The 26,179-nt window shown below is 45.7% G+C and overlaps 1 protein-coding gene across 2 annotated transcripts; it reads left to right on the plus strand.

Annotated features, from left to right (window-relative positions):
- The first annotated feature begins 1,094 nt into the window (after positions 1–1,094).
- On the plus strand, positions 1,095–26,069 carry LOC310837383 (kyphoscoliosis peptidase-like). 2 transcript variants are annotated; one of them, XM_083723913.1, is made up of 15 exons: positions 1,095–1,216; positions 5,119–5,228; positions 6,652–6,696; positions 8,465–8,518; positions 9,936–9,989; positions 10,877–10,939; positions 11,826–11,897; positions 12,867–12,908; positions 14,977–15,033; positions 17,017–17,099; positions 19,558–19,666; positions 21,051–21,168; positions 22,435–22,623; positions 23,511–23,701; positions 24,693–26,069. In XM_083723913.1, the coding sequence occupies exons 2-15, from the start codon at positions 5,138–5,140 to the stop codon at positions 25,592–25,594; spliced, it is 2,070 nt and encodes a 689-aa protein (XP_083580039.1). In that variant the 5' UTR covers positions 1,095–1,216; positions 5,119–5,137; the 3' UTR covers positions 25,595–26,069. The 2 variants fall into 2 exon arrangements, with proteins under 2 accessions (XP_083580039.1, XP_083580038.1); XM_083723912.1 differs by lacking the exon at positions 1,095–1,216 and adding an exon at positions 1,324–1,495.
- Positions 26,070–26,179: the final 110 nt, after the last annotated feature.

Here is a 26,179-nt window from a genome sequence, read left to right on the forward strand (position 1 = left end):
GCAGAGGGGGCCGGCCACACCGGGCGCAATATCTGGGGGTTAGGGTTAGGGGGCGCAAATCCACGGGTTAGGGGGTGCAAATTACTTGCCTTGTCCCGGGTGCTGACAACCCACGCTACGCCACTGTATGTTCGACAACCGAGGTTCCACTGTACAGTCGTACCTTGGAAGTCGAATGGAGTCCATTCCAGAAGTCCATTTGACTTCTGAAACATTCATAAACCAAAGCGCAGCTTCTGACTGGCCTCAGGAAGCTCCTGCAGCCAATCAGAAGCCGTGGAAGCCATTGGACGTTTGGCTTCCAAAAGAACGTTCGACTCCCAAGACGTTCAGAAGCAGAGGTACGACGGTATTCAGAATAGTGGTTTGCATGACCGACTAAGGAAGATAACAACACAATAAAATTCAAAACAGCAACAATCAATTGCACATTTATTCCAAATCCAGTTAAAACTATTTAGTTCAATTAATTCAGTAAAATCGATGAACCTGATCAAGTGATACCAGCTTTTCAAATTCTGATACCCCCAGTGCCCCTGCTGTTCTCTTACCTCCTAGCACCCTCTGGTTAATCCCACAGCCTGTGCCCACTCTGGGAACCACTGTCCTAAGCTGTGAAAAATTATGGGGCAACAATACAGAAAGATCGTGCATGGGTAGGGCCTGTGCTTTTTTTAAAAAAAAAATTTAGGGGTACTCTCATTTTCTGACGCATGATGAAATACTGTCTCTCAATGAGGCCAAACATAGATTCACAATATGTTTAGGGTTATGTGTATGCCCCTCGAGGGCCCCCAGAAAAAAAGCACTGCGTAGGACAATACACAGGCCACATCTGGGTGATCTATCCTCCTGACTGAGTTCAAGCCATGTTCCTCCCTCATGCCTCCCCTTTGGGACTTTATTCCTTGATTACACAAATACAGAGTTCCCCGTTACTCTCCAAATTCACACTGCTATGCCGTCGTGATGGTGACACACCTTGGCTGTATAAATGTCTTTTCCCTAAGCAACCTCTATAAATAAGATGATTGCTTGCATTTGCATTGTTAGAGAGAGACAAAGTTCAGCCTTTCTCCAACAAGGAAATGAAACAACTTACCTGTTTCTCCAAGGTGCACCGAGAAACAAACAGGCTTTCCTGCAGGAGTAACTTTTTCTCCAAGGGAGAAGAATCATTACCTGGACGTCCCTGCTGAGCATCTATGCTAAAAAGGTAACCAGAGCGTCTTGATTTGTTTGGGCCTCTTACAAAACCAGGGTTTGTGAAATGAAGCAACGGACTGGTCCATGGAGTGTCTATTTAGCAGGAACTGGTAAGCCTGGCAGACCGGAATCCTAGGAGAGTTAGCAAGCAGAAGCTCATTCCAGGCCCAGCCCCTGGAGGGAACTTTTCAGGTCACAGAATAACAGTTCAGTGAATTCTCCAGAGTGTTTCTCTCCAGTTTTATACAAATGAACAGTGAGGGATAGATGGGAATGGCAAGAAAAGCAGGTAAGGGCAGCGGTGAGTTTATGCTCTCGGGCCCTTTTGGCAGGCCCTATTCATTCACCTTAATAAACCTGACTGTGTCTGAAAATACAATGGATTTAAAAGCTGAATTAATATATCACATAGGTTATCTTTTTTCCTGTTACAGTACTTTCCGCTTCTACTGAAAGAAATACAGATAGCTAGACAGACAGACAGACAGACAGACAGACAGATAGATAGATACAGGTGAAACTCAAAAAAATTAGAATATTGTGGAAAAGTTCCTTTATTTCAGTAATTCAACTTAAAAGGTGAAACTAATATATGAGATAGACTCATGACATGCAAAGTCAGATATGTCAAGCCTTTATTTGTTATAATTGTGATTCCACGGTATTCTAATTTTTTTGAGTTTCACCTGTATAGATAGATGAGAGAGAGAGAGAGAGCTTTTTTTCTTGGGGGACAGAGGGGGATGCATACCCCTAAACATTTTGTGAATCTAAGTTTGGCCTCATTGAGGGGCAGTATTTCAATATAAGTAGGGAAATGAGAGTACCCCTAAACATTTTTAAATAAAAAAAGCACTGAATAGATAGATAGATATAGACAGATAGGTAGATAGGTATAAAACAAGGACATGGGTACCTAAAGGAGGTCAGTGTGAGCAAGTGAAATGTTGAGGACTAGTAACTTCTGGCAGAGGCAGATCTAGGGCAGTGCAGCCAGTTCTGCCACACTGGGCATCAAGCCAAGGGGGACACTGCAGGGTTTCGCAACTATGATGTAGCACATTGAGCAGAGCTGAAGGTGAGGCAGGGAGCTGCTGGATTTTGACCTTGCACAGAGGCACCACTGAAATTTGAAAGATCAAAGTTCCCTCCCACCTCACTTGTGGGTTGATTTGCAAAGCTACGATAGGCTCCACTGCATTTTCAGGACAGTGGCCTTTTTTTTAAACCTATAACCACAATAATCAAGAATTATTGTTCCAGTTGCTAGAACTGAGCTGAGGGGAGTCTCCTTGTTCCTCTTTCCTAAAGCAAAGATGTGAAGGATCTCTCGCCATGTGAACCTACCTGGATCCTGAAATAAACATCAGAGGCCCTTCTTTGTGTGCCATGAGAGGGCCAAAAGGTGGCAACACAAGACTGGGCCTTATCTGCAGTGGCTCCCTGATTGTGGAATGCTTGGCTGGCACCTTCATCATACACCTTTAGGCACCAGGCAAAAACACTCCTCTTCAACAAGGCCTTTGACTGATTAACACCTTATACCCCTTTTAAAAGTGTTTGTGGGAGGGGGTGTTATTGGTTTGTGGGGGGTTTTTTGTTCTTGTTTTTATTATGTATCTTGTGTTTTTTTGTATTGTATTTTTATGTTGTGAACTGGCCTGAGATCTATGGATGAATGGCGGTACACAAATTTAATAATAATAATAATGCAGTACCTTTATAAGGTACTGCATTATTATGGGGGGACGCGGGTGGCGCTATGGTCTAAACCATTGAGCCTCTTGGGCTTGCCGATCAGATGGCGGTTCGAATCCCCGCAACGGGGTGAGCTCCCGTTGCTCGGTCCCTGCTCCTGCCGACCTAGCAGTTCGAAAGCACGTCAAAGTGCAAGTAGATAAATAGGTACCGCTCCGGCGGGAAGGTAAACGGCGTTTCCGTGCGCTGCTCTGGTTCACCAGAAGCAGCTTAGTCATGCTGGCCACATGACCCGGAAGCTGTCTGCGGACAAATGCCAGCTCCCTCAGCCTATAGAGCGAGATGAACGCCTCAACCGCAGAGTCGGCCACGACTGGACCTAATGGTCAGGGGTCGCTTTACCTTACCTTACCTTTGTAAGAAAAATAAACAATGTTTTGGTTTTGGTTCTGTGTGTCTCCTGATGTGATAGGGAAACTCTCTTATCAGGCTCATCCCCTCCCCCATGTGTTCCGGGTGCCAATCTTGCTGCCTGACAGGGCTCACTCAGTGCAGGTCTGCCTTTCCTAGGGAACACAGCAGAATCAGAGGAGCCTTTTTGGCTTGAGGCTGGACAGCTGCAGACCAGACAGGGTGGGAATCGCGAGTCATATCTGCTTTGCCTAGGGAGGGGATCCCCAAAGTGACCCAGTCTCCCCGCAGGGAGAAAGCTTGCACACGCTAGGGAAAAGGTTCTGTGTGCTATCTGTTGTGATAATGATCAGCCTGCAGGACATTGTGTTTGCATGTGAGCCCCGGCCAGCAGTGAAGTGTAGGTGGGTTCCCACAAGGCAAGACACAGTGATAACAGAAAGAACCTTTTTTGAACTACATAACTGGGAAACAGAGGCAAAGCAACTACTTATATACATTTCTGAAGGCTTGTGCCACTCCCATTCCCAACGTGATTGGCTGTCTACATTTCCAAACTGCGAATCGTGACTCTAGACTTCAGGGGCCAATGGCAGAGGCCCAAATCCTGAAATGTTCTGTGATTGGACAACATGTATTGAATCAGAACAGAGGAGCTCAGAATCCTTAGTCCAGACTCAAGCTCAGGAAAGCACTGACCACTGAATACATAACAAGCAGGCTGAGGCGAAATGGGGGAAACCAGGCATAGGGCCCCTTAGCTGCATGGGGCAATACCTCTGAGTACCAGGCATACTTATAAACCAGCTCAATGCAAGATCTGGAAGGCAGAATGTAACTACAGCATCCCTGGCAAATTGTGATTCAGTTTCTGCTTAGCTTCCCAAGTCCATCTGTTCCACTGTCAAACAGCTACAGTGGTACCTTAGTTCTCAAACTTAATCCGTTCTGGAAGTCCGTTCCAAAACCAAAGCGTTCCAAAACCAAGGCATGCTTTCCCATAGAAAGTAATGCAAAATGGATTAATCTGTTCCGGACTTTTAAAAACAACCCCTAAGACAGCAATTTAACATGAATGTTACTATCTAACGAGACCACTGATCCATAAAATGAAAGCAATAATCAATGTACTGTACTATACAATAAATAAGACGGTATTGTAGATGATAAAAAATTAATTTAATTATTTTTCTTACCTGCACTGATGATAGTCATTGTTTGGATGGGGGGCTTTTTATCCATTTCCACAGTCACACAATCAATCAATCAATCAATCAGTAGCTGAACTGTGTTCCAAACTGTCACAAAAACAAATTAACCAAAAAAGCCTCAAAAACACAAAATAAATAGCAAAAACTTAATCCGTTCCGGAAATCCGTTTGACTTTCAAAATGTTCGAAAACTAAGGCGCAGCTTCTGATTGGTGCAGGTGCCCCTGAAACAATAGCCGACAACTGCATCGGACGTTTGGCTTCCAAAAAATGTTTGAAAACCGGAACACTTACTTCCAGGTTTTTGGCGTTTGAGAACCAAAGTACCACTGTATTACCATTAGGACACTTCTCCTGATGCTTAGCCGAAAACTGTTTCCCTGCCATTTCCACTCATTACATAATTTTGGCATGAAATCTGCATGGCAGCCCTTCAGATGTCATTTGAAGAGAACAACCATGTCTATCTGTCAGTCTGTATTCCATCTGTATTCCGCCAGTCTAATATCATCAGGTATGCAGTGCCAGGATGTCAACTGTCAATTTGTAAATATTTTGATAAAGAAATAGATTTCACTGCTATTTCTTTCAGCTGAACATCCAAGGGGAAAATGGCCTTTCATGATGGTTTATCTCGCACTCAGCAGATACTGCTGGCAATCTTCTGCTTCCCACTGCTGCCCTTCTATCTCTGCTACTTGTGTAAGTAGGAAGTGTAACTTGAGCGTTAATAACCCACGTGCATGGGAGAAAGTCTTACACATCTTACTCAGTGAACTCAGTGAGAATTACCATATTTTTTGCTCTATAAGACTCACTTTTCCCCTCCTAAAAAGTAAGGGGAAATGTGTGTGCATCTTATGGAGCGAATGCAGGCTGCGCAGCTATCACAGAAGCCAGAACAGCAAGAGGGATTGCTGCTTTCACTGCGCAGCGATCCCTCTTGCTGTTCTGGCTTCTAAGATTCAGAATTTTTTTTTCCTGTTTTCCTCCTCCAAAAACTAGGTGCGTATTGTGGTCTGGTGCGTCTTATAGAGCAAAAAATACGGTACTTCTGAACGTGTAGAGTTGCACAACAAAACAGTTCCTGCTCTGAGGAAGTTGCTGTCTAAAGGGCAGCCAAGAGGAAATGAAGATTTAATTCAAGAATTGCACCTTTAGTTCTATGAGCCTGCTCACCTGTGAGTAAAATGCATAATAGCTGGTGACTGGTTTTAACATTTTCTATGGTCTTCATTGTATGGATTTACATGTAATTGTTGTAAACACTCTGATAATTTTTACGAATAGTGGTGTGCATATATATTTCTCTATGTATTCTGTATTCCTCCAAATACTCCCTTTATTCCCAGCCTGCTCCACCTGCCTTTCCCCAATTCCTTTTCCTTCCCTCCTGCCCATCACCAGAGAACTAAAATTCCCAAATTGTTTGCTCAGAGCAACCTCACCCTGTCTCTGCTTTGGAAAACAGCCGATGAAAACAGATTGACGATGTTCTTACAACCTTATCATTTAGCAAGATAATATATACCGTATTTTTTGCTCTATAAGACTCACTTTTTCCCTCCTAAAAAGTAAGGGGAAATGTGTGTGCGTCTTATGGAGCGAATGCAGGCTGTGCAGCTATCCCAGAAGCCGGAACAGCAAGAGGGATTGCTGCTTTCACTGCACAGCGATCCTTTTACTGTTCTGTCTTCTGAGATTCAGAATATTTTTTTTCTTGTTTTCCTCCTCCAAAAACTAGGTGCATCTTGTGGTTTGGTGCGTCTTATAGAGTGAAAAATACGGTATTTGTTATAGGCTTAAATGTCTGTCTATATGTCTATATATTTATATAATTTGTGCTTAGGTTGTGTGTTGGTTTCCAGACTTGCAACACACTTTTTGCCTCAGAATCACTCCTCGTAAAACCGCTGCCAAATTATGCAAGAATAGCCAAGAATCCAAAGCCAGTCCTTTGTTCTGGAATTGCTGCCTTTCACTCACTCCAATCCAGATAACATCATTTCCAACCCTCCTCTGGGAGGGAATTAGGACAGAAGAAGAAGGAAGACCTGAAGAAGAGAGCTAATGATCATCAGACATGTTTTCAATGTTTCTTTTTGTAATAATGATATTTCTGTAGGCTTTGCAATGAGTGAAGAGGATAAAGGGCAGCCTGACTCCCTTGGTGAGTGAATATCAAAATCCTATTCCGTTTATTTCTTGTCGTACTTTGGATCAGTGTAAACACTGCTGCTGGGAGAACCACTTGCATCCTTGGGCCTTCATTTCTATTCACTGATTGTTAACCAAATTTGATGTAAGATGTTCATAGACTAACATGGGTAACAGCCTGCGGTCTAAGTTGTACAGTGGTACCTCGGTTTTGAATTATGCTTTTGAATTATGCTTTGGAATTATGGTGCTGGAGGAGACTTTTGAGAGTCCCATGGACTGCAAGAAGATCAAACCTATCCATTCTGAAGGAAATCAGCCCTGAGTGCTCACTGGAAGGACAGATCCTGAAGTTGAGACTCCAGTACTTTGGCCACCTCATGAGAAGAGAAGACTCCCTGGAAAAGACCCTGATGCTGGGAAAGATGGAGGACATGAGGAGAAGGGGACGACAGAGGACGAGATGGTTGGACAGTGTTCTCGAAGCTACCAACAGGTAGTTTGACCAAACTGCGGGAGGCAGTGGAAGACAGGAGTGCCTGGCGTGCTCTGGACCATGGGATCACGAAGAGTCGGACGCGACTAAACGACTAAACAACAACCTTGGTTTTTGAACGTAATCCATTCAAGAAGACCGTTTGAGTTCTGAAATGTTTGAAAACTGAAAACTCAACAGTCAACAGCTAGACCTCCAGATCTTGCACCCAGTGGAAGCCGCGTGGCGTGTTCGACTTCCGAGGCATGTTAAAAAACCGAAGCATTTACCTCTGGGTTTACAGCATTTGTAAACTGAAATGTTCGTCAACAGAGACGTTCGAAAACTGAGGTACCACTGTAAAAGGTACTATCTAATGGTTGCAGCTGAATGGGTGGAATATTGGAGCTGGATGTAAAAGTTGAACACACACCTCTGAGGTCTCAGACTCTGTGTGAACCAGTTTTTACTCAATTATCTCTGAAGAGTGAGGGAGTGATCTCAGCCTATCTGGTCCCACTGCCCTGCAGCTGAAGACCCTCACCAAAGCCTCCCTTACCTGGGTTGTATGGCAGCAGCTGCAAAGCAGCAGCAGGTTCCAGCGAGATCTCGCTAGAACTTTCCAGAAGCTGCTGCCGCTACAGCTTCTCCACCGGTGGTGGAGGTGGCAGAGAGGATGGATCCCTAGGGGCATGCCACCTTTTGGGATTCAGTCATAAGTTATTCCCAAATTCAGGTGTCATTTCTGTCAGGAGTTCAGCCTACACTCGAGTAGGACCTTGGCAGAGACACATGCCCGACTGGCATGTTCTCTCCCTCCTGGTCGATCGTTCGGGAGCTTCAAAAGCTTTCTTCAGCCCGAACATCACAGCGACCGATGCCAACCGACACTGGCACACTTAGGAATCTGCAGAGTTTGCGCAGTTGCGTAACAGACCTCAGCAACTCGGCTTTTTGGCTAATCTACTTTATTTACATATAAACACACACGGAGCACTGCAACATGGCTCCCCCTCTCTCTAGCATCAGACAGCAAAGAGAAAAAGAACAAAGGACAACAGTCCCACTTCACGGAACACAGTAACACAAACATCCTGTCTCCGTCACTTCCCACTTTGTGGAGTCAAAACATACACCGTCATGTGATAGACAACAATCCCATGGCTGCAATCATGGAGCAGGAATTCTAACAATTTCCCCAACAAAAGCTTCCCTTTTCCCCTCCCCCCCTCCCCGCACACATGTGAGAAAGACAGGCACAATACAAGCCAGAGCAGTAATGATGAATTTTGTATTTTTCCAACAGATCAAGTAGAAGAAGGGGCGGTGCAGCAATCAAACAGACAGCGCAGATTAGCTGGTGAGAGAAATGGGTCAATTTAGTTGGCCAGTTTTGCCCCGTGATGCCCCCAGTTAGTTCCTTGTTATGTCTGTGCATGTGTAATGGCCTAGATCTTGCTGGAGAGTTTTTCTCCTCGTGCACTGCGTCAGGAAGATTTTGGGCATCCCATGGCAGGAGAGTCACCAAGAAAGTTGTGCTCTCCCAAACCCACGTTCCCAGCTTGTTTGCACTCCTGTCTCAGCAACGTCTATGCTGCCTTGGTCATGTCCACAACCAGGGTTGCGGGTGGCGCTGTGGTCTAAACCACAAAGCCTCTTGGGCTTGCCGATTGAAAGGTTGGCGGTTCGAATCCCCGCGACGGGGTGAGTTCCCGTTGCTCTGTTCCAGCTCCTGCCAACCTAGCAGTCAGTGCAAGTAGATAAATAGGTACCACTGTGGCGGGAAGGTAAACAGCGTTTCCGTGCTCTCTGGCTTCCATCATGGTCTCTTGTTGCGCCAGAAGCAGTTTAGTCCTGCTGGCCACATGACCCAGAAAGCTGTCTGTGGACAAACGCCGGCTCCCTCAGCCTGAAGCGAGATGAGCGCTCCAGCCCGATAGTCACCTTTGACTGGACTTAACTGTCCAGGGGTCCTTTACCTTTACCATGTCCATAAAATGGAAGATGGCAGGATCTGCAGGAATATACAGTGGTACCTCGGGTTAAGTACTTAATTCGTTCTGGAGGTCTGTTCTTAACCTGAAACTGTTCTTAACCTGAAGCACCACTTTAGCTAACTGGGCCTCCCGCTGCTGCTGCGCCGCCGGAGCACAATTTCTGTTCTCATCCTGAATCAAAGTTCTTAACCCGAGGTAAGAATCCTGGGTTAGCGGAGGCTGTAACATGAAGCGTATGTAACCCGAGGTACCACCAACTAAACTATAAGCAGTGGGCAGGCTGACTTGCATATGGTTTTCTCAATTTCCCTCGGAGGAAGTGGGAAGTAGTGAAAGAAGTATATGGACTATGATTGGGCTCACACCGTGACCAGGAAGTGTCCAGTATGCACTGTTGGGAGTTAAAAATAATAGAAGGTCGTGCAGTCTCCCTAGGCCACTCCTCTTCCATGTCCAGTGGGGGTGTTTGCAGACAATTTTTGGGAAGCAAAGAGCAGGGGTGAGGAACCTGTGACCCTCCAGGTGTTGTTGGGCGTCCAGTATTCATCAGTTCTGGCTAGCATGGTCAGAGATTATAGGATTTGCAGTGCAACATCTGGAGGGCTGCAGGTTCCCCGTCCTGGACTTAGTGGGATAAACATATGAAATGATCTCCCCCAAAATAACCTCCGCAGACTTTAGTGCTGCGGCTGGTGAGGTACTCTGAGCTAACATATGGACATGGGCTTGGTTGCATGCTTCAGGTATGGTACTGATCATGGCAGGTCATATTTCCAACAGCTCGAGCCGAAGAAGGAACGGGTCAAGAAATAAGCGAGAATCCCAGAATCACAGGTGAGAGTGGTTTGCTGTTTAACCATCAACTGTAAAGCCTTCTTTTGGGGCAAATTGTGCATGTTGTAGCTCTGCATGTCTGATGACCTGGGTTTCTCTACAGAGAGCCTTTCCCTCAGATGCCAGGGCAGGGTGGGAAGACGAATGACGCAGCCACCTTTGCTGAAGCCAAGCAGGTTTGGGTCCAGTCAGGCCTGGATGGGAGACTTCCTGGGAATTCCCTGTGTATGGTGCCTTGAGTTCCGGGAGGAATGAAAGATGTGCATTTGGCACATGCATGTACTAAATAAATAAATAAATAAATAAGGGGCCCCCTCTCACTTATTGAGATCTTATGGGGAGGCCTCGCTTAGAGCACCATTAAGGATTCAAGTAGAAGCAACTACGTGTGTTCAGTAAACCTGAAGGAGCATCTTCCACCATAGCTGTCAACGTTTCCCTTTTTTTTAAGGGAAATTCCCTTATTCCAAATAGGATTCCTCGCAAGAAAAGGGAAAAGTTGACAGCTAGGTATGCAGATTTCAGTCTGCAAATCCAGCCCTATTAACCCCGGGGCCGCACTTAACTTTCAGATTTCCTGAATATTTGGATCTGCTTTAGGCTCAGAGCATTTGATGAGATCCCTTGTGGGTTCCTTTTCAGGTATACGCCACTTTGAATGGTTTTATTTATTTATATCGTATTTACTCAAATGTAATGTACACCGTTTTTTGGCCAAACTTTGTTGTGAAAATTAGGGTGCGCATTAGATTTGATGGTGCATTAGATTTGCGTAAATGCGGTAATGAAACTGTGTGTAAATTTTATAATATAAATTATGCAACATATGCTTTAAAAAAAAAAATTTTTTTTCAGTCTCTGAGATGCTCTCTTTGTTCTTTAAACAGGCCAGGCAGCTGAAACGCACAATGAGGATCACCTGCCGGGTGTTACCTATGAGCCTAAACAAAGTATGTGAGCCGGTGAATGTTGATAACATTAACTGCAATGGCTGTAAGAGTGATCTTGCTGAGGAAATCTTGCTAAGGAGCTTGGTTTGAAAGAAAAGCCCAATTGTAGTAACAACAACAACAAATCTTTTTGAAATATACTCAGAGTCGAGAGTGGATTTCATGCTCTTTATTCAGCTCATAGTGGTGAGGAGGAATGAATTTTTCCCCAAAGTTTACACATTATTTACACAATGAGCTACACATGATTGGCTAATTCCGAAATTCTCCTGTAGGCCAATCAGGTTGTGGATTCACTTCCATCTGGAGCTGGATTGGGTGGCTCCTGCAGACCAATCATACTGCTGCATTGTTCTAGGACCAATCACACTGCTGCATTCTGAATCCTATCATTCTAGGACCAATCGGACTGTTGCATTTTGGACCCTATTGTTCTAGGACCAATCAGACTGCTGCATTTTGGATCCTATTCAACTCAGTACATGACACCTTTTTAAAGGGTGTGCATTGAATATTTCAGCTTCTGATTTTTCAGTATTCTCTGGCACCGTCATTTCCTGACTGTTGCTTCTTCAGGGCTACTTTTTCTGCGATCTGGATTTACTTTGCTTATGTTACCTTTGATATGTGATATGGAGCCTGTGCAAGGGCTTCCTCATTCCAAACCCAGAGGATTTAACATGCTACCTCTTAAAAATGAATATTCGATTATTTTAAAACCCATAAGAAAGAGCAAACCATTTCATCCCGTACAAAGCAGGTTTCCCCCCCACACACTTATAAGCAGCAAGAGGGACATTTCATTTTTCCTGCCACTTTTGCGTGTTTTTACTGTAGTTGACTTGATATCTCTGTTTGCAAGTTCTCGTTGTTTCCTTTTCTCCAGATCAAATCACTGTGGAAATTCATCCTAGACACAGCACATCACGGAGCAAAAAGAAGTTTTCCTTCAGAAAAGGTAGGTCCGTTTCTATGTTACAATGCATAAGAAAACAGATTATTATTATTATTATTTATGGAAAATGTTTCAGCTTCCTCCGACCTGAGCTGCTTTAATGTGAATTAAAGGATGCTGTAGTGAGTGTGGCAGATCAAAGAACACTGAGGATGACATATTCGTAAGTGCTACATATTCTGTAACCTTCTGGAAGCAAGAAGCGACCTGTACTTTTTAGACATGCACAGGAATGCTAAACATCTTTGGCTAGAGCTATGAGCTTAACCAAGAGACTTTATCGCAGCCTCCCTGTCCTTAGAATCTCATTTTAAAGATATAAAACCACAGGCAGGCAGAGGACCCAAAGATGGACATCCAAAATACCCCCCCCCATATTCCTAAAGAGCTGAGAAACGTATTCATGTATGCAACCGCCGCTGCAATAATCTTAATAGCTAAATGGTGGAAGGCAGATAAAATACCAACTAAAATGGAGGGCAGGTGAAAGTACTTGAATATGTAGAATTGGGAAAGATGACAGGAAAAACTAGGAACCAGACAAACCAACAGTTTAACAAAGACTTATTCAGATTATATTTAAAAGAACATTGTTCTCATACGAAATCTTCGACATGCTTTGATTAACTTCTGCAATGTCATATGCTACAAAGATCATGGATAATTTGTGTTAAGTTAAAGAGTATAGAAATATGCAGTCAACAAGGAAATGAAGGACCCATACTAAGGACGATGGAAGTCTCAACATATGGGAGAATTTTATTTTATATGTAACATTTTCTTTGTATTTGATGGGATCTGTTTTTGTTGTTCTCTGTGTAGTGAAGGGACTTAATATTGAAAAATTAATAGAGATTAAATTGCAAAATAACCCCCAATCCTATAATGTATTATTCCACCTTGTGTTCCTATGGATTTATTTATTTTTTTGTAACTAATTCTTTGTGTGCATGTGTGCTCCTGGTGTTGCAGGAATCCAGGTATTTCCTGAGTGGACAGGGAAGGACAATGAAGGTAAAGGCTCCAAATGGGACTTAGGTTCACATGTGGTGGGGGTGTAAATATGGACAATGTTTCTGGCAAAGGGTGTTTAAGGAGATAACAGAAACCACTGGGTTAAAGCTGACCAAAAGTCCAGAGGTAGCATTATTATTAGTTTACCATGGGGTAGAAGGTTCACAGGCTATGAAGGACTTGCTTACATATTTATTGACAGCTGCACGAATTATGGTAGCTAGGAGATGGAAGGGGCAAGCAGAATATAAAATGGAAGAATGGTATAAAGAGGTGTGGGATATAGCTATTAATGATAAATTAACATGTGCCATTAAGGTAAGACGGGGAATATGCAGGAGAAATGATTATGAGGAAATATGGAAGGTGTTTGTAGAATTTGGACTGTTAAAACGGAAATGGGTCAAACCATCACAAGAGGTGATGAAATTTTGGGAGGTTGGATAGTTACAATGGAATGGTCTTGGTGGTGGGGTGCACAATTTTATTATTTATTTATGATTATTTCTTTGTCAAAATAAAATAAAATAAATAATAATAATAATAATAATAGCAGCTATTTTATATCGAGGGTTGTTCACACTTCTGTTTGCCCCTGCCACTTTCCCTGGGAAACCCATTTTTTACCACTGAATTGGAGCAAACATCAACAGGCTTTTCTACAGATTGATGTTTGCTTCGATTCAGCACTAAAGAGCAGGTTTTCCTGGGGAAAGTGATAGGGCAAACAGAAAACTGCTCAGAGCCGTGCCTCAAAAGCAATGGAAAAGTGGGAGACCGCTCAGACCCATGCTTTACAGCCATGGGACAAGTGGAAATGCAAATGAGCCCTCAGTCAGATCATTGGTTCATCTAGACCAGGTATTGTTGATAGTGACCAGCAAACAGCCTCCCGGCTCTTCAGGTGGGAGACATTCATAGCCCTTCCAGGAGATGTTTGAGTTTGAACCAGGGACTTTCTGCTTGCAAAGCAGATGCTCCAGCAGCGAGCTATGGCCCTCTCCCTAAAGGCAGAATTCGGAGCAGTGATTGTACTGAATCAAAGGGGTGGAGCGAGTCCCCTTTGAAGAAAGGTGGCTGTGTTTTCCCTCCATCTCCCTTAACACTAGAACTCATGAGCATCCAAACTGGAAGACTGCCTTCCCCCATTTTGGCTGGGTTTGGTGGGAGTTAGTAACCTAGCAGCCTCTAGGGGGCAGCAGCTTCTGCATCATTGCTTTAAGGCAGGGGTCAGCAACCTAAGGCCCATGGGCCGGAAGCAGCCTGCGGAGGTCGTTTGACTGGCCCACAAGCCGCCCCCGAAATGAGTTGCCCGCTTGTGCACTGCGCTAACCCGACACAGCGTGGTGCGGGGCCTCGCTTCCGTGTCGCCGGAAATCATGTCTGTGCAGACGCAGATGCTGGAAATTGTGTCTGCGCATGCAAAGACGCTGAAAATCACAGGCGTACGCTCTCACATATGCGCGATATACAGCCCACGAAGGGATCTTGGCAGACCGATTCGGCCCAGGCAAGATAAACCTTGCTGACCCCTGCTTTATGGGCAGCTATGAAAATTACACTGACAACGGTTGGCGCTGTGGGTTAAACAACAGAACCTAGGACTGGCCAATCAGAAGGTCGGCGGTTTGAATCCCCGCGACGGGGTGAGCTCCCGTTGCTCGGTCCCTGCTCCTGCCAACCTAACAGTTCGAAAGCACGTCAAGTGCAAGTAGATAAATAGGTACCTCTCCGGCGGGAAGGTAAACGGCATTTCTGTGTGCTGCTCTGGTTCTTCAGAAGTGGCTTTGTCATGCTGGCCACATGACCCGGAAGCTGTACACCGGCTCCCTCGGCCAGTAAAGCGAGATGAGTGCTGCAACCTCAGAGTCAGCCATGAGTGGACCTAATGGTCAGGGGTCCCTTTACCTTTACCTAAGAGCAATATATTGTGGTATCTGTGGCTATATGCATGTTGTTGGGCTCCCATTGTTTCCCGGCCAGCATGACTAATAGCCAGGAATGATGAATGTTGCAAAATACGTTTTAATGTACATATTGTCTCATCCCATCAATAACCATTTTGCAGGGTTTCAGGATGATGGAGAAAAGGGATCAAGGCCGTCTAAGGGACAAGTTCTGTATGGTAAATATAAGTTGTTTTTATTTATATATATAAATTTTATTTTTGCATTTTCTAGTTTACATAAACAAATGAATTAAATACATAAACATATCATCCATTTTGACTTCCCTCCCACCCCCCTTGTGGATCTTAATGCAATGATTTTCCCCTCTTATCTCTTTCATAACTCTATTTTTATAAATCCTTTCTCAATCCATAGTTCGAATTTTTACACAAGTTTTCTCTGAATCCTACCAATATATGTACCGTAATTGTTTACAATAGTTTTTCAAATAAATTATAAACCTTCCCCATTCTTTATTAAACACCTCCTCTTCCTGATTTCTAATTCATAGAATCATAGAATCATAGAGTTGGAAGAGACCACAAGGGCCATTGAGTCCAACCCCCTGCCAAGCAGGAAACACCATCAGAGCACTCCTGACATATGGTTGTCAAGCCTCTGCTTAAAGACCTCCAAAGAAGGAGACTCCACCACACTCCTTGGCAGCAAATTCCACTGTCGAACAGCTCTTACTGTCAGGAAGTTCTTCCTAATTTTTAGGTGGAATCTTCTTTCTTGTTGTTTGGAACCATTGCGCCGTGTCCGCTTCTCTGGAGCAGCAGAAAACAACCTTTCTTCCTCCTCTATGTGACATCCTTTTATATATTTGAACATGGCTATCATATCACCCCTTAACCTCCTCTTCTCCAGGCTAAACATGCCCAGCTCCCTTAGCCGTTCTTCATAAGGCATCGTTTTCAGGCCTTTGACCATTTTGGTTGCCCTCCTCTGGACACGTTCCAGTTTGAACGTCTAAGAATTTCCTGTAAGAATTTCCTCTTCAGATCGCATAAATCTTTTGCCTTTTATAAGTTGTTTGTTATATTTGCCTGCTGGCCTGGATCCTGTATACAGTGATTCCTCAGGTTACGAACGTAATTCGTTCCGGAAGTCCGTTCTTAACCCAAAGCGTTTTTAACCCGAGGCGCGCATTCCCTACATAGGCCTCCTGCGGCCATGGAAGCAGATATTGTTCGTATCCCGGGGCAAAATTTGCAACCTGGAACACCTACTTCCGGGTTTGTGGAGTTCATAACCAGAAGCATTCATAAGCAGGACTGTTCATAACCCGAGGTACCACTGTATTTGGTGTGGGGAGTCTTTAGCTCGCCAGGTGTTGTTAGACTACAATTCCCATCAGCCCCAAAAAGGGTGTCCAGTGGCCATGGAATGATGGTAGTTGTAGTTCAGCAGCTTCTGGAGGGCCAAATTTCCCCCACACTTCTTATATATCTTAGCTGAGTCCATCCACAACCACTCAAGGTCTTCTAGGAACAAGGTTTGCATGGGAAATATTAACCACACTGTACCTTGGCCACCAAGGCCGACCCTACCATTAGACAGAGCAAGGTGCCGCCTCAGGCATCAGATGCTTGGGAATGGGAAGAATGAGTGAGATGTCATTGGGCATCTCTGTACATGCTGATGAAGCCTGCCCTGCATCCTCTAAGTTAGCCTGCTCTCCTCAGGTAGCATTCTGTCTCATCACCAGTGTTTGGTTCCGGCAAGCGGAATGGCGTTTCTATTATATGTGGCATGTGGGTGGGTGGGTACATTTTGTCCATTACTTCATGCAGTCCTGTTTGTGTCACTGTTATGCTACCTGCTAGGGTTAAAAGACAGAGGTTTTGCTGTGAAGGGAGATTCTTTGAGGAGGTGACAACTGTTCCAGTGTGAGGTGCGCACCATGCCACTCCTATCACAAGATTTATCTTCTTTGGCCCAACAAAAGCCATGCTCTAAAAATGTTTCGCAAGAACCGATCAACATCCTATCTGGTCCAGCACTGTTGGGGTGTTCCCCTTTCTCCATGGATGTTTAATCAGAGCAATAATGGTAACAGGATAGGTGAATCCCCTCAACACCTTGTTACTGGATTTCATTTGAGGAGCTGGTTCTGATTTGAAACAGAGGTAGAGCTTTTCCATGTTTGTTCCTAGATTACCCGTGGGATAAATCCAGTCTGAAAACAATACCAGTCGACTTGACACAGTTTAAGGAACTGGATGCCTATGCATCAAAGGTATGCAATCTCTTTTACAGGGTGGAATAATAGTCCAGTATGGAATTTGCTGGGATGCAGAGATCCTTTTCCATGTGGATTTGGAATTTGAGAGTGCCTTCAAGTGTGCTCTCCTGATAGGAGGAAGCCCTCCGTTCCCAGTGGGAAATATCATGAGTTGCAAGACCCAGCTCCTGTTTTCCACATGATGGACAGACACAACAGAGCGCCAATTTATGTAGACTGCATACGCACCATAGGTAAAGGACCCCTGGATGGTTAAGTCTAGTCAAAAGTGACTATGGAGATGTGGCACTGTGGTCTAAACCACTGAGCCTTTTGGGCTTACCCATCGGAAGGTCGGTGGTTCAAATCCCTGCAACAGGGTGAGCTCCCGTTGCTCTGTCCCAGCTCGTGCCGACCTAGCAGTTCGAAAGCATACCAGTGCAAGTAGATAAACAGGTACCGCTGGGGTGGGAAGGCAAACGGCATTTCCGTGCGCTCTGGTTTCTGTCATGGCGTCCCGTTGTGCTAGAAGTGGTTTAGTCCTGCTGACCACATGACCCGGAAAGCTGTCTGTGAACAAACGCCGGCTCCCTCGGCCTGAAAGCGAGATGAGCGCTGCAATCCCATAGTCACCTTTGACTGGACATAACCGTCCAAGGGTCCCTTACGTTTTACCTTTTATATGCACTATATAAATACACCAAAGTATCCTGGAGACTATCATAACCCCACAGAGCTGCAATCCCCAGAACCCGTAACAAACCACTGTTCCTTGGATTCTTTTTTGAGGCAGAGAGATGTGCTTTAAATGTTTCATACTTAGCTATTTGGGGATGGCATTACCTTGGCTTCTCCTTTGCTTTTAAAATTCAAGAGATAAATGAAAAGTCAAATAAGATTAGAGTCAACAACCACAGTTTAGCAGCCATTCCCTCTCCTCAGAGAACTCTGGCTAGCAATCGCTAACAAGCAATTATCAGTACCGACGTGAAGAATCTCTGATGGAACTCATAACAATTAAACTGGTGTACAATCAATATGTATTGGTGGTGGTGGCACAGCAATCCGCCCCAGATTTCACACTTTTGCCCGGTGACAATAGTAGGGCCTGCACTGGATCCTGGGTTGCCTCAGCCCCTCACCCTCCCTGCTCTCAGCAGGGCTGTCTATATGCGGTGCCGGGGTGCGAAGATCTGCCTGGTGCCCCCCCTGGTTGCCCAGTCCCAGGAGCACAGGAGGGCAGAGCCGGCCGGCCAGCTGCCTCAGCATCTCACTGGCTCGGTTGCCCCCAAACTCGTGGTGCAGAGCCCCCCGCAGCAGAAGAGCCCACCAAGGCGCTCTGACCAATGGGTGGGCTCTTCCCTGGACTCAACTCTTAGGCCCCTGACTCTCGGCCTGGTGCCCCTGAGAGCCCGGCGCCCGGGTGCCCCGCACCCCTAGTGGCTGTAAGACGGCCCTGGCTCTCAGAATGCCCTGCTGGCTGTGGTTTCGCCCACCCACAGGTGGAACAGGTTGCTCTGTACTGGTGAATGGAGACTGGCATCTCTCTCCACCAGTAGAAGTCAGCACTTCTGCCAAATCCAAGACCACCACCGATTGCACGGCACAAAGGGGATTTGAATTTCAGTGAAAGATTGTGGGAATGGGATGCCCGTGTGCCCTGGAAAAGATTATGTGTGCCAGTGTGGTGTAGTGGTTAAGAGCGGTAGTCTCGTAATCTGGGGAACCGGGTTCGATTCCCCGCTCCTCCACATGCAGCTGCTGGGTGACCTTGGGCCAGTCACACTTCTTTGAAGTCTCTCAGCCTCACTCACCTCCCAGAGTGTTTGTTGTGGGGGAGGAAGGGAAAGGAGAATGTTAGCCGCTTGGAGACTCCTTAAAGGGAGTGAAAGGCGGGATATCAAATCCAAACTACTCTTCTTCTTCTTCTTCTTCTTCTTCTTCTTCTTCTTCTTCTTCTTCTTCTCTGTTCAGAACAATTTTTAATGTGCAGTTCTGTGCAGTTTTACTCAGAAGTAAGCTCCACTGAGTTCAAAAAGACCAACACCCGCTCGGAAAATTCATCAGCATTCTAATGCAAATTCCTCCTAATGCACTGAATTTTGCAAAGCCTTTCCCCTAATACAATGTGTTCTTATGCACATATTACCTTGACTTCATGCATATTTATTACATGTACATACGTTTTTGCAGACATTCCTATCTGGAGAGCTGTACTGCAACATCCAGAGCAGGGCAGATTTTGAAAGATTGCTCTGTTTCAGTTTGTTTATCATTTTGGAAAGCGCAAATTAAATAGGATGACCTGGAAAGGTAAAAAAAGAAACGAAAAAAGACTGACACCCTTGTCAGTGCATGTAGGATTGCACCCGAGGCTTTATTTAAACAGGTGGTTGCCTTAGATAGAAAAATGGAACTGGGTACCCCTTTCCCATATCAAAAGCTACTGAATCTATTCCCTTTTGTGAAACAGGTAAACGTCAGGAATAGCGTGGCAAACCTGGTGAGTGCCTTGCTCCAAAAAGCCCACAGTGACCTGGAGAAAGTCCGAGCCATTTGGGTGTGGATTTGCCGCCACATAGGTAGGTGGCGGTGACAACTTTTTGTGTGCTTGTGCCCCTTTGCTTCTGACAACATCACAACGGACAGGCATTCCACAGGTAAAGCTTTCCCCTAGCCCTGCATCTCCATCCATACTGGGGTGAGATTTTCATAGAATCATAGAATCATAGAGTTGGAAGAGACCACAAGGGGCATCGAGTCCAACCCCCTGCCAAGCAGGAAACACCATTAGAGCACTCCTGACATATGGTTGTCAAGCCTCTGCTTAAAGACCTCCAAAGAAGGAGACTCCACCACACTCCTTGGCAGCAAATTCCACTGTCGAACAGCTCTTACCGTCAGGAAGTTCTTCCTAATGTTTAGGTGGAATCTTCTTTCTTGTAGTTTGGAACCATTGCTCCGTGTCCGCTTCTCTGGAGCAGCAGAAAACAACCTTTCTCCCTCCTCTGTGACATCCTTTTATATATTTGAACATGGCTATCATATCACCCCTTAACCTCCTCTTCTCCTTTGGAAGTGCTGCCTGCCTTGCAGCTGATAGATGCGTGGATGCCCCACAGGAGGGAGAAAACTATGAAACAGGGTGAGGAACCTGTGGCCATAATGTTAGACTACAACTCCCATCATTCCTGAGCACTGGTCATGCTGGCATGCTGTGAGAGGAGCTGGAAGTCTTTGTGCTGCTGGTTGTTGCTTTTCTTTAGAACTGACTGCTGAGCACATTCTTTTCCTCAAAGAAGTCTCGGCACTGTGGTGTGTTGAGTGTTGCTGGGAATTGTAACTGTGAGGCCTATTCTACAGTGTCCAGAATTATTTGAGGGAAAGAATGTGCCTTGAATGTGCCTTAAAGGTGGGGTGGCATGTAACAATAGGTAAACAGGTAAAGGTAAAGGACCCCTGGACAGTTAAGTCCAGTCAAAGGCGACTATGGGGTTGTGGTGCTCATCTCACTTTCAGGCTGAGGGAGCCAGCGTTTGTCCACAGACAGCTTTCCAGGTCATGTGGCCAGCAGGACTAAACCACTTCTGGTGCAACGGAACACTGTGACGGAAACCAGAGTGCATGGAAAGACTATTTACCTTCCTGCCGCAGCAGTACCTATTTATCTACTTGCACTGGCATGCTTTCGAACTGCTAGGTTGGCAGGAGTTGGGACAGAGCGATGGGAGCTCTCCCCGTTATGGGGATTTGAACCGCCGACGTTCCAATCGGCAAGCCCAAGAGGCTCAGTGGTTTAAACCACAGCGCCACCCATGTCCCATGTAACAATATTTTCATTTAATTGATCAATCACTCTGATCTTCTGCTCAAAGTTTGCATTCCAAGTGAAACTGTTGCAGTCCCTTATTCACTGTGCATTTCATGCTTTGGGGTGGTATTTCACAAATGTCTTTTTTTCTCCAGAATACGATGTGGAAGGCTACCATAACCTTGACAAGGTGTCTTGTGAGGCAGCTGATGTCCTTCGATCAGGAAAAGGCATTTGCGCTGGATATTCTGGACTCTTTGAAGAAATGTGCAGGTAATTCCTATTGGCCCCAGCCTCCATGACAAAGAGTTGTTACTTGACAAGGCAAGGATGATGGGAGGTATGGTGAGCCACGGGTTCCCGACCCCAGCACCAAACTATGAATGCTCCTGAAGCAAATTTTGATATATAGGCTTGCATTGTAATTGAGGGAGGTCCATTGAAATCAATTCATGATTAATTTGTTTTCAGTGGTATTCAGCCCATATTCTCTTAGTTTGCATTTTATATTCTAATGCACCATTATGGAAAGAAGGACCAAAACACAGGTCTGCTGTATTCAGTGCTCAGTATTTGCCTGAGCTTGAGTCTGGACTAAGGATTCTGACCCCTGTGTTCTGATTCGATACATGATATCCAATCACAGAACATTTCAGGATTTGGGCCTCTGCTATGGGACGCGGGTGGCCCCGTTTTCTAAACCAATGAGCCTAGGGCTTGCCAACCGGAAGGTCAGCGGTTCGAATCCCTGAGCTCCCATTGCTCGGTCCTGGCTCCTGCCAACCTAGCAGTTTGAAAGCACATCAAAGTGCAAGTAGATAAATAGGTACCACTCCAGCAGGAAGGTAAAGGGTGTTTCTGTGCGCTGCTCTGGTTTTGCCAGGAGCGGCTTAGTCATGCTGGCCACGTGACCCGGAAAAACTGTCTGCAGACAAACGTCGGCTCCCTCGGCCAGTAAAGCAAGATGAGCGCCACAACCCCAGAGTTGTTCGCGACAGGACTTAACTGTCACGGGTCCTTTACCTTTTTACATTGGCATTTAAACTCTGACTTATGATTTACAGCTTGGAAGTTTAGACAGCCAATCACGTTGGGAGTGGGAGTGGCCAAGGCCTTCATAAATGTACATAAGCAGTTGCTTTGCTCCTGTTGTCCAGTTCTGTTAATTCAATAAAGGTTCTTGCTGTTATCATTGTGTCTTGCCTCGTGGGAACCCGCCTACACTTCACACCCTCCCTAACAAGAATCCTTCACCAATCACTGCCTGCATGTTTTATAGCCCCTCTGTGCTACCTTAAAAGCTTAAGCTAAATTTCCCTGTCTGTCTGTCTTCAGAATGTAAGCTGAGATTCTCAGGCTGCCAGATTTTGCTTCTGACGACAGCTTCTATGTCAATGCATGAAATGCAATCTGAAATGCATTAGGCTTGAAATAATGTTGTTTGGCTTCTCCCTGAAAACAGAACAAAAATTATGCATGACAATTCCAGCCCAAAAGAGCAGTGAAATGGCATTCCTGAGTACCTTTCTTCCTCCTCAGTATTGCAGGGATACAGTGCAAGACGTTGTCAGGATATGCCAAAGGGGCTGGGTACAAACCAGGAAAAGTCTTTGAGGGAGTGAGTAATCATGCTTGGAATGCTGTCCATCTGGATGGAAGCTGGCACCTTTTGGACAGTACGTGGGGAAGTGGCTGCGTGGATGATGGCAAGAAGAGCTTCACTTTCAGGTATGCTGTTAGGCAAAAGAAAGCCGGAAGACAGTGTGGGACTCAGTGAAGGTATAGTTTACTTCTGCTGCTTTTAGAAGGCTTTTTATTTTGTCTGTTTGCGATTTGATGGCCACAGGGCTGACCATTTGCAATGAGAACCAAGCCGATGGTGATGGGGAAAATTATGGAAACTCCACCAACCATTCATTTATCTATCTCCTTGAGTGGTTCTAGAGTATTATGCTTATCCTGGGGATAATGGAAGCTAGGTTGTTGCAACATAACAGCCTCCGTCAACCCAGTGCCCTCCAGCTGTTTTGGACCACAATTCCCATCATCCTTCATGCTAGCTGGGGTTGATGGGACGTAGAGTTCAGCAACATCTGGAAGGAATCAGATTGGAGAAGGCTGGTTTAGCACAGTGTGCAAAGCTTCAGCTGTGCCCAATGTTAACGAAAGCTGGTTTAAACAAACTAACTGGATAAGCCATGGCTTGTCAAACAAACCGCTGTTAATATTAAGCATGGATTTGGGTGAGGCAAACTGATTTATCTGAACCAGGATCTAGTTTCTTCACAGCAGTGTGTGAATGTGAGGCTGGCTTTGGCTCATTTTTGACATGCTAAACCTGACATCGGAACTGCGCCATGGGCATAGCCAAGGGAGGGGAGGCAGGGGGAGCAGCTGCACCCCCCATCAAGTAAATAAATCAAAATACTTAACTAGCTGACCACTTGCATCGCAGATAGCTCAGTTCTGCCCCCGTGATCTAAATCCTGGCTATACATACAAACTGGGCCGATATTATTCCACACTAAGCTTTAGGTAACCTTCCCAGTTTGACTCTGGTGATGACTGAGGCAATTTTATGAAATGCTGCACAATTCTGTCTTCTCCTTCTGCAGGTACAATGAGTTTTACTTCCTTACCCATCCGGCTCTGTTTATTAACGATCACTTCCCAGAAGACCACAGCTGGCAGCTCCTGAAACGGACATTATCACTGCAGCAGTTTGAACACGATGTGTGGTATAAGCCTGCGTTTTATTCAGTGGGACTGATAGGCACATCCACGGCAACGTCAGTCATCGAAACAGGTAAAGCCAATCAGAAGCATCCGTCTTGTTGTTTTTGACAGTTACGCTGACAATCCGTCTCATGTTTTTTCAAAGGCGAAGTGCCCCATGACATGAGTCGCTACTGCATTATTATGAAGCAGAGATGAGGGAACCTGTGGGTCGGAGAACCTCCAGAGGTCGCTGGACTACAACTCCCATCATCCCTGACGATTGGTCATGCTAACAGGGGCCGATGGGAGCTGGAGTCTCACAACAGCTGGAGGGCCACGTAGGTTCCTCACGCAACAATTGTGAGGCAGCTGGATTGTGTCTGGTCTGTCTGGACAATCCCCATGCATTACATATTGATATATATTTCAGCAGAGCCTAGGACCCTCGTACCTACGGGACCGCCTCTCCCGGTATGCCCCACGGAGAGCCTCAAGGTCCATAAATAGCAACACCCTAGTGGTCCCCGGCCCTAAGGAAGTTAGATTGGCTTCAACCAGAGCCAGGGCCTTTTCAACTCTGGCTCCGGCCTGGTGGAACGCTCTGCCTCATGAGACCAGGGCCCTGCAGGATCTGATTTCTTTCCGCAGGGCCTGTAAGACAGAGTTGTTCCGCCTGGCCTTTGGCTTGGAGCCAATTTGATTCCCTCCCCCTCTTTCTTTTTTCTTTCTCCTCCTGTGATGAGGCTGCATTTTAATATTTTAATGTTTCAATATGTTAATGTTGTATTTTAATCTTGTTTTTAAGTTGTATTCATTCAACTTGTTTTTATTATTGCTTGTTAACCGCCCTGAGCCTGGCCTTGGCTGGAGAGGGCGGGGTATGAATAAAAATTATTAATATTATTATTATTATTATAAAACTCTGCTAGGACCTACTGAATGACAGAATAAATAAACATAAACCAAACTCTCACTTGCACAACAGAACTTTCCCCTCCTCTCCCCTGCAGCCCTTGTGAGCATTTCTCTTTTAAACAAGTATTAACAACAATTCGAAACCTTTCACTTTTCTTTCACAGAAAACGGCAAGGCAACTGTTTCCATTGAGAGTCGATCTCCGACCTTCTTCCTTTGCGACCTCAACGGGGCAAAAGAGCAGTGCTTCATGACCCTGCAGAGGAACGGGATGACCCTGGAAGTGTATCCTCAGGAGGTGGGAACTCATAGCTTGGACATCTTTGCCAAACCTTCCAAGAGCAAGGAGGAGGACTACAGCCATGTTCTAAACTACTCCCTGGTGTGCCGATCTGTGGACAAGAACTTCCGCTTGCCCAAAGTGCTCATCTATCCTGTGGGGCCCAGCTGGTTATCAGAGGAAAAGGGGATCCTGGAGGCTTTGCCCGAAAGCCCCATCATACACACCGACGACGGCCGCTGTGTTGTCACTTTCACTCGGACGAGTGACCTGGACTTCTTTGCCACCCTGGACTCGGATACCAGCAACACGCCAGAGGACGTACGAAGGTGTCACATCTGGACGACTCGCTGGGGCCCTAAGGTTGAGTTGAAGGTACATCTCCCTCACGCAGGGGCCTTTGCTCTTCACATCTGGGCAAAGAAAGCATCTGACCCGGGCAGCAGTCACTGCGCCCTCAGCTACCTCATCTCCTGCCCAAATAAGAAGGTGACGTGGCCGGTTTTCCCACAAAGCTACACGAACTGGGAGGATGCCTTTGAGCTGGTGGCACCTCTCGCCGGGGTCCTGCCGGCCAACCGTGATGTAACGTTCAAACTCAAGCTGCCTGGTGCAGACGAGGTGTCTGTCGAATGTGGAAAGTCTCGCCCACTGAGGCTGAGTGAAGACGGTTTCTGGGAGGGAACCTGCAGCACCTCAGGTGGCTCCACAGTGACAGTGAGAATGGCAAAAGGTGGCAGTAATACCTTCTGGTCCCTGTTGGAGTACAAAGTGGAAAGTCACTAGCTAGGAGACAGACTCAGTGGGAGAGTTGTGAACCACAGATCGCTCCATCGACTCTGATTTGGCAGGGAAGCTTCACAAGGCTGCCTCCTCCTTCAACTGTCGTTTTGGGGCTGCCTCAGTGGGGGAGACAGGAAGCAGGGCTCATTTCATCAGCTTCACTGGAAGTTTCAAGTTTCAAGGAACCTCCTACCCCTGAACTGTGGCAGATGGTTGTAATGTATTCAGTGGTCTGTGTTTCCCTGAGCTAAGGATTCTGAGCGCCTGTGTTCTGATTTGATACATGATGTCCAATCACAGAACATTTCAGGATTTGGGCCTCTGCCATTGGCCCTGGAACTCTGAGTTGTGATTCGCAGCTTGGAAGTTTAAACTGCCAATCACAGGAATGGGAGTGGCCCAGGCTTTCAGGAATGTATATAAGCGGTTGCTTTGCCCGTTTCCCAGTTATGTAGTTCAATAAAGTTTCTTGCTGTTATCACTGTGTCTTGCCTCGTGGAACCCACCTACATTTCAATGGTCATTATGGGAACAACTATTTACAAATTGGCACCAAAGTTTTGATTTTTATATTCCCTCACTGTCCAT

This window comes from Podarcis gaigeae, assembly GCF_964106915.1.
Source record: "Podarcis gaigeae genome assembly, chromosome: 2".
In the NCBI taxonomy this organism is placed as follows: domain Eukaryota; kingdom Metazoa; phylum Chordata; class Lepidosauria; order Squamata; family Lacertidae; genus Podarcis; species Podarcis gaigeae.

Bases quoted from the DNA above. Each gene is read 5' to 3' on its own strand.
- LOC310837383 (XM_083723913.1), top strand. From the start codon at position 5,138: ATGGCCTTTCATGATGGTTTATCTCGCACTCAGCAGATACTGCTGGCA. The intron at 9,990-10,876 runs GTGAGAGTGGTT...TTCTTTAAACAG, and splicing joins CGAGAATCCCAGAATCACAG to GCCAGGCAGCTGAAACGCAC. The intron at 17,100-19,557 runs GTATGCAATCTC...TTTGTGAAACAG, and splicing joins TGGATGCCTATGCATCAAAG to GTAAACGTCAGGAATAGCGT.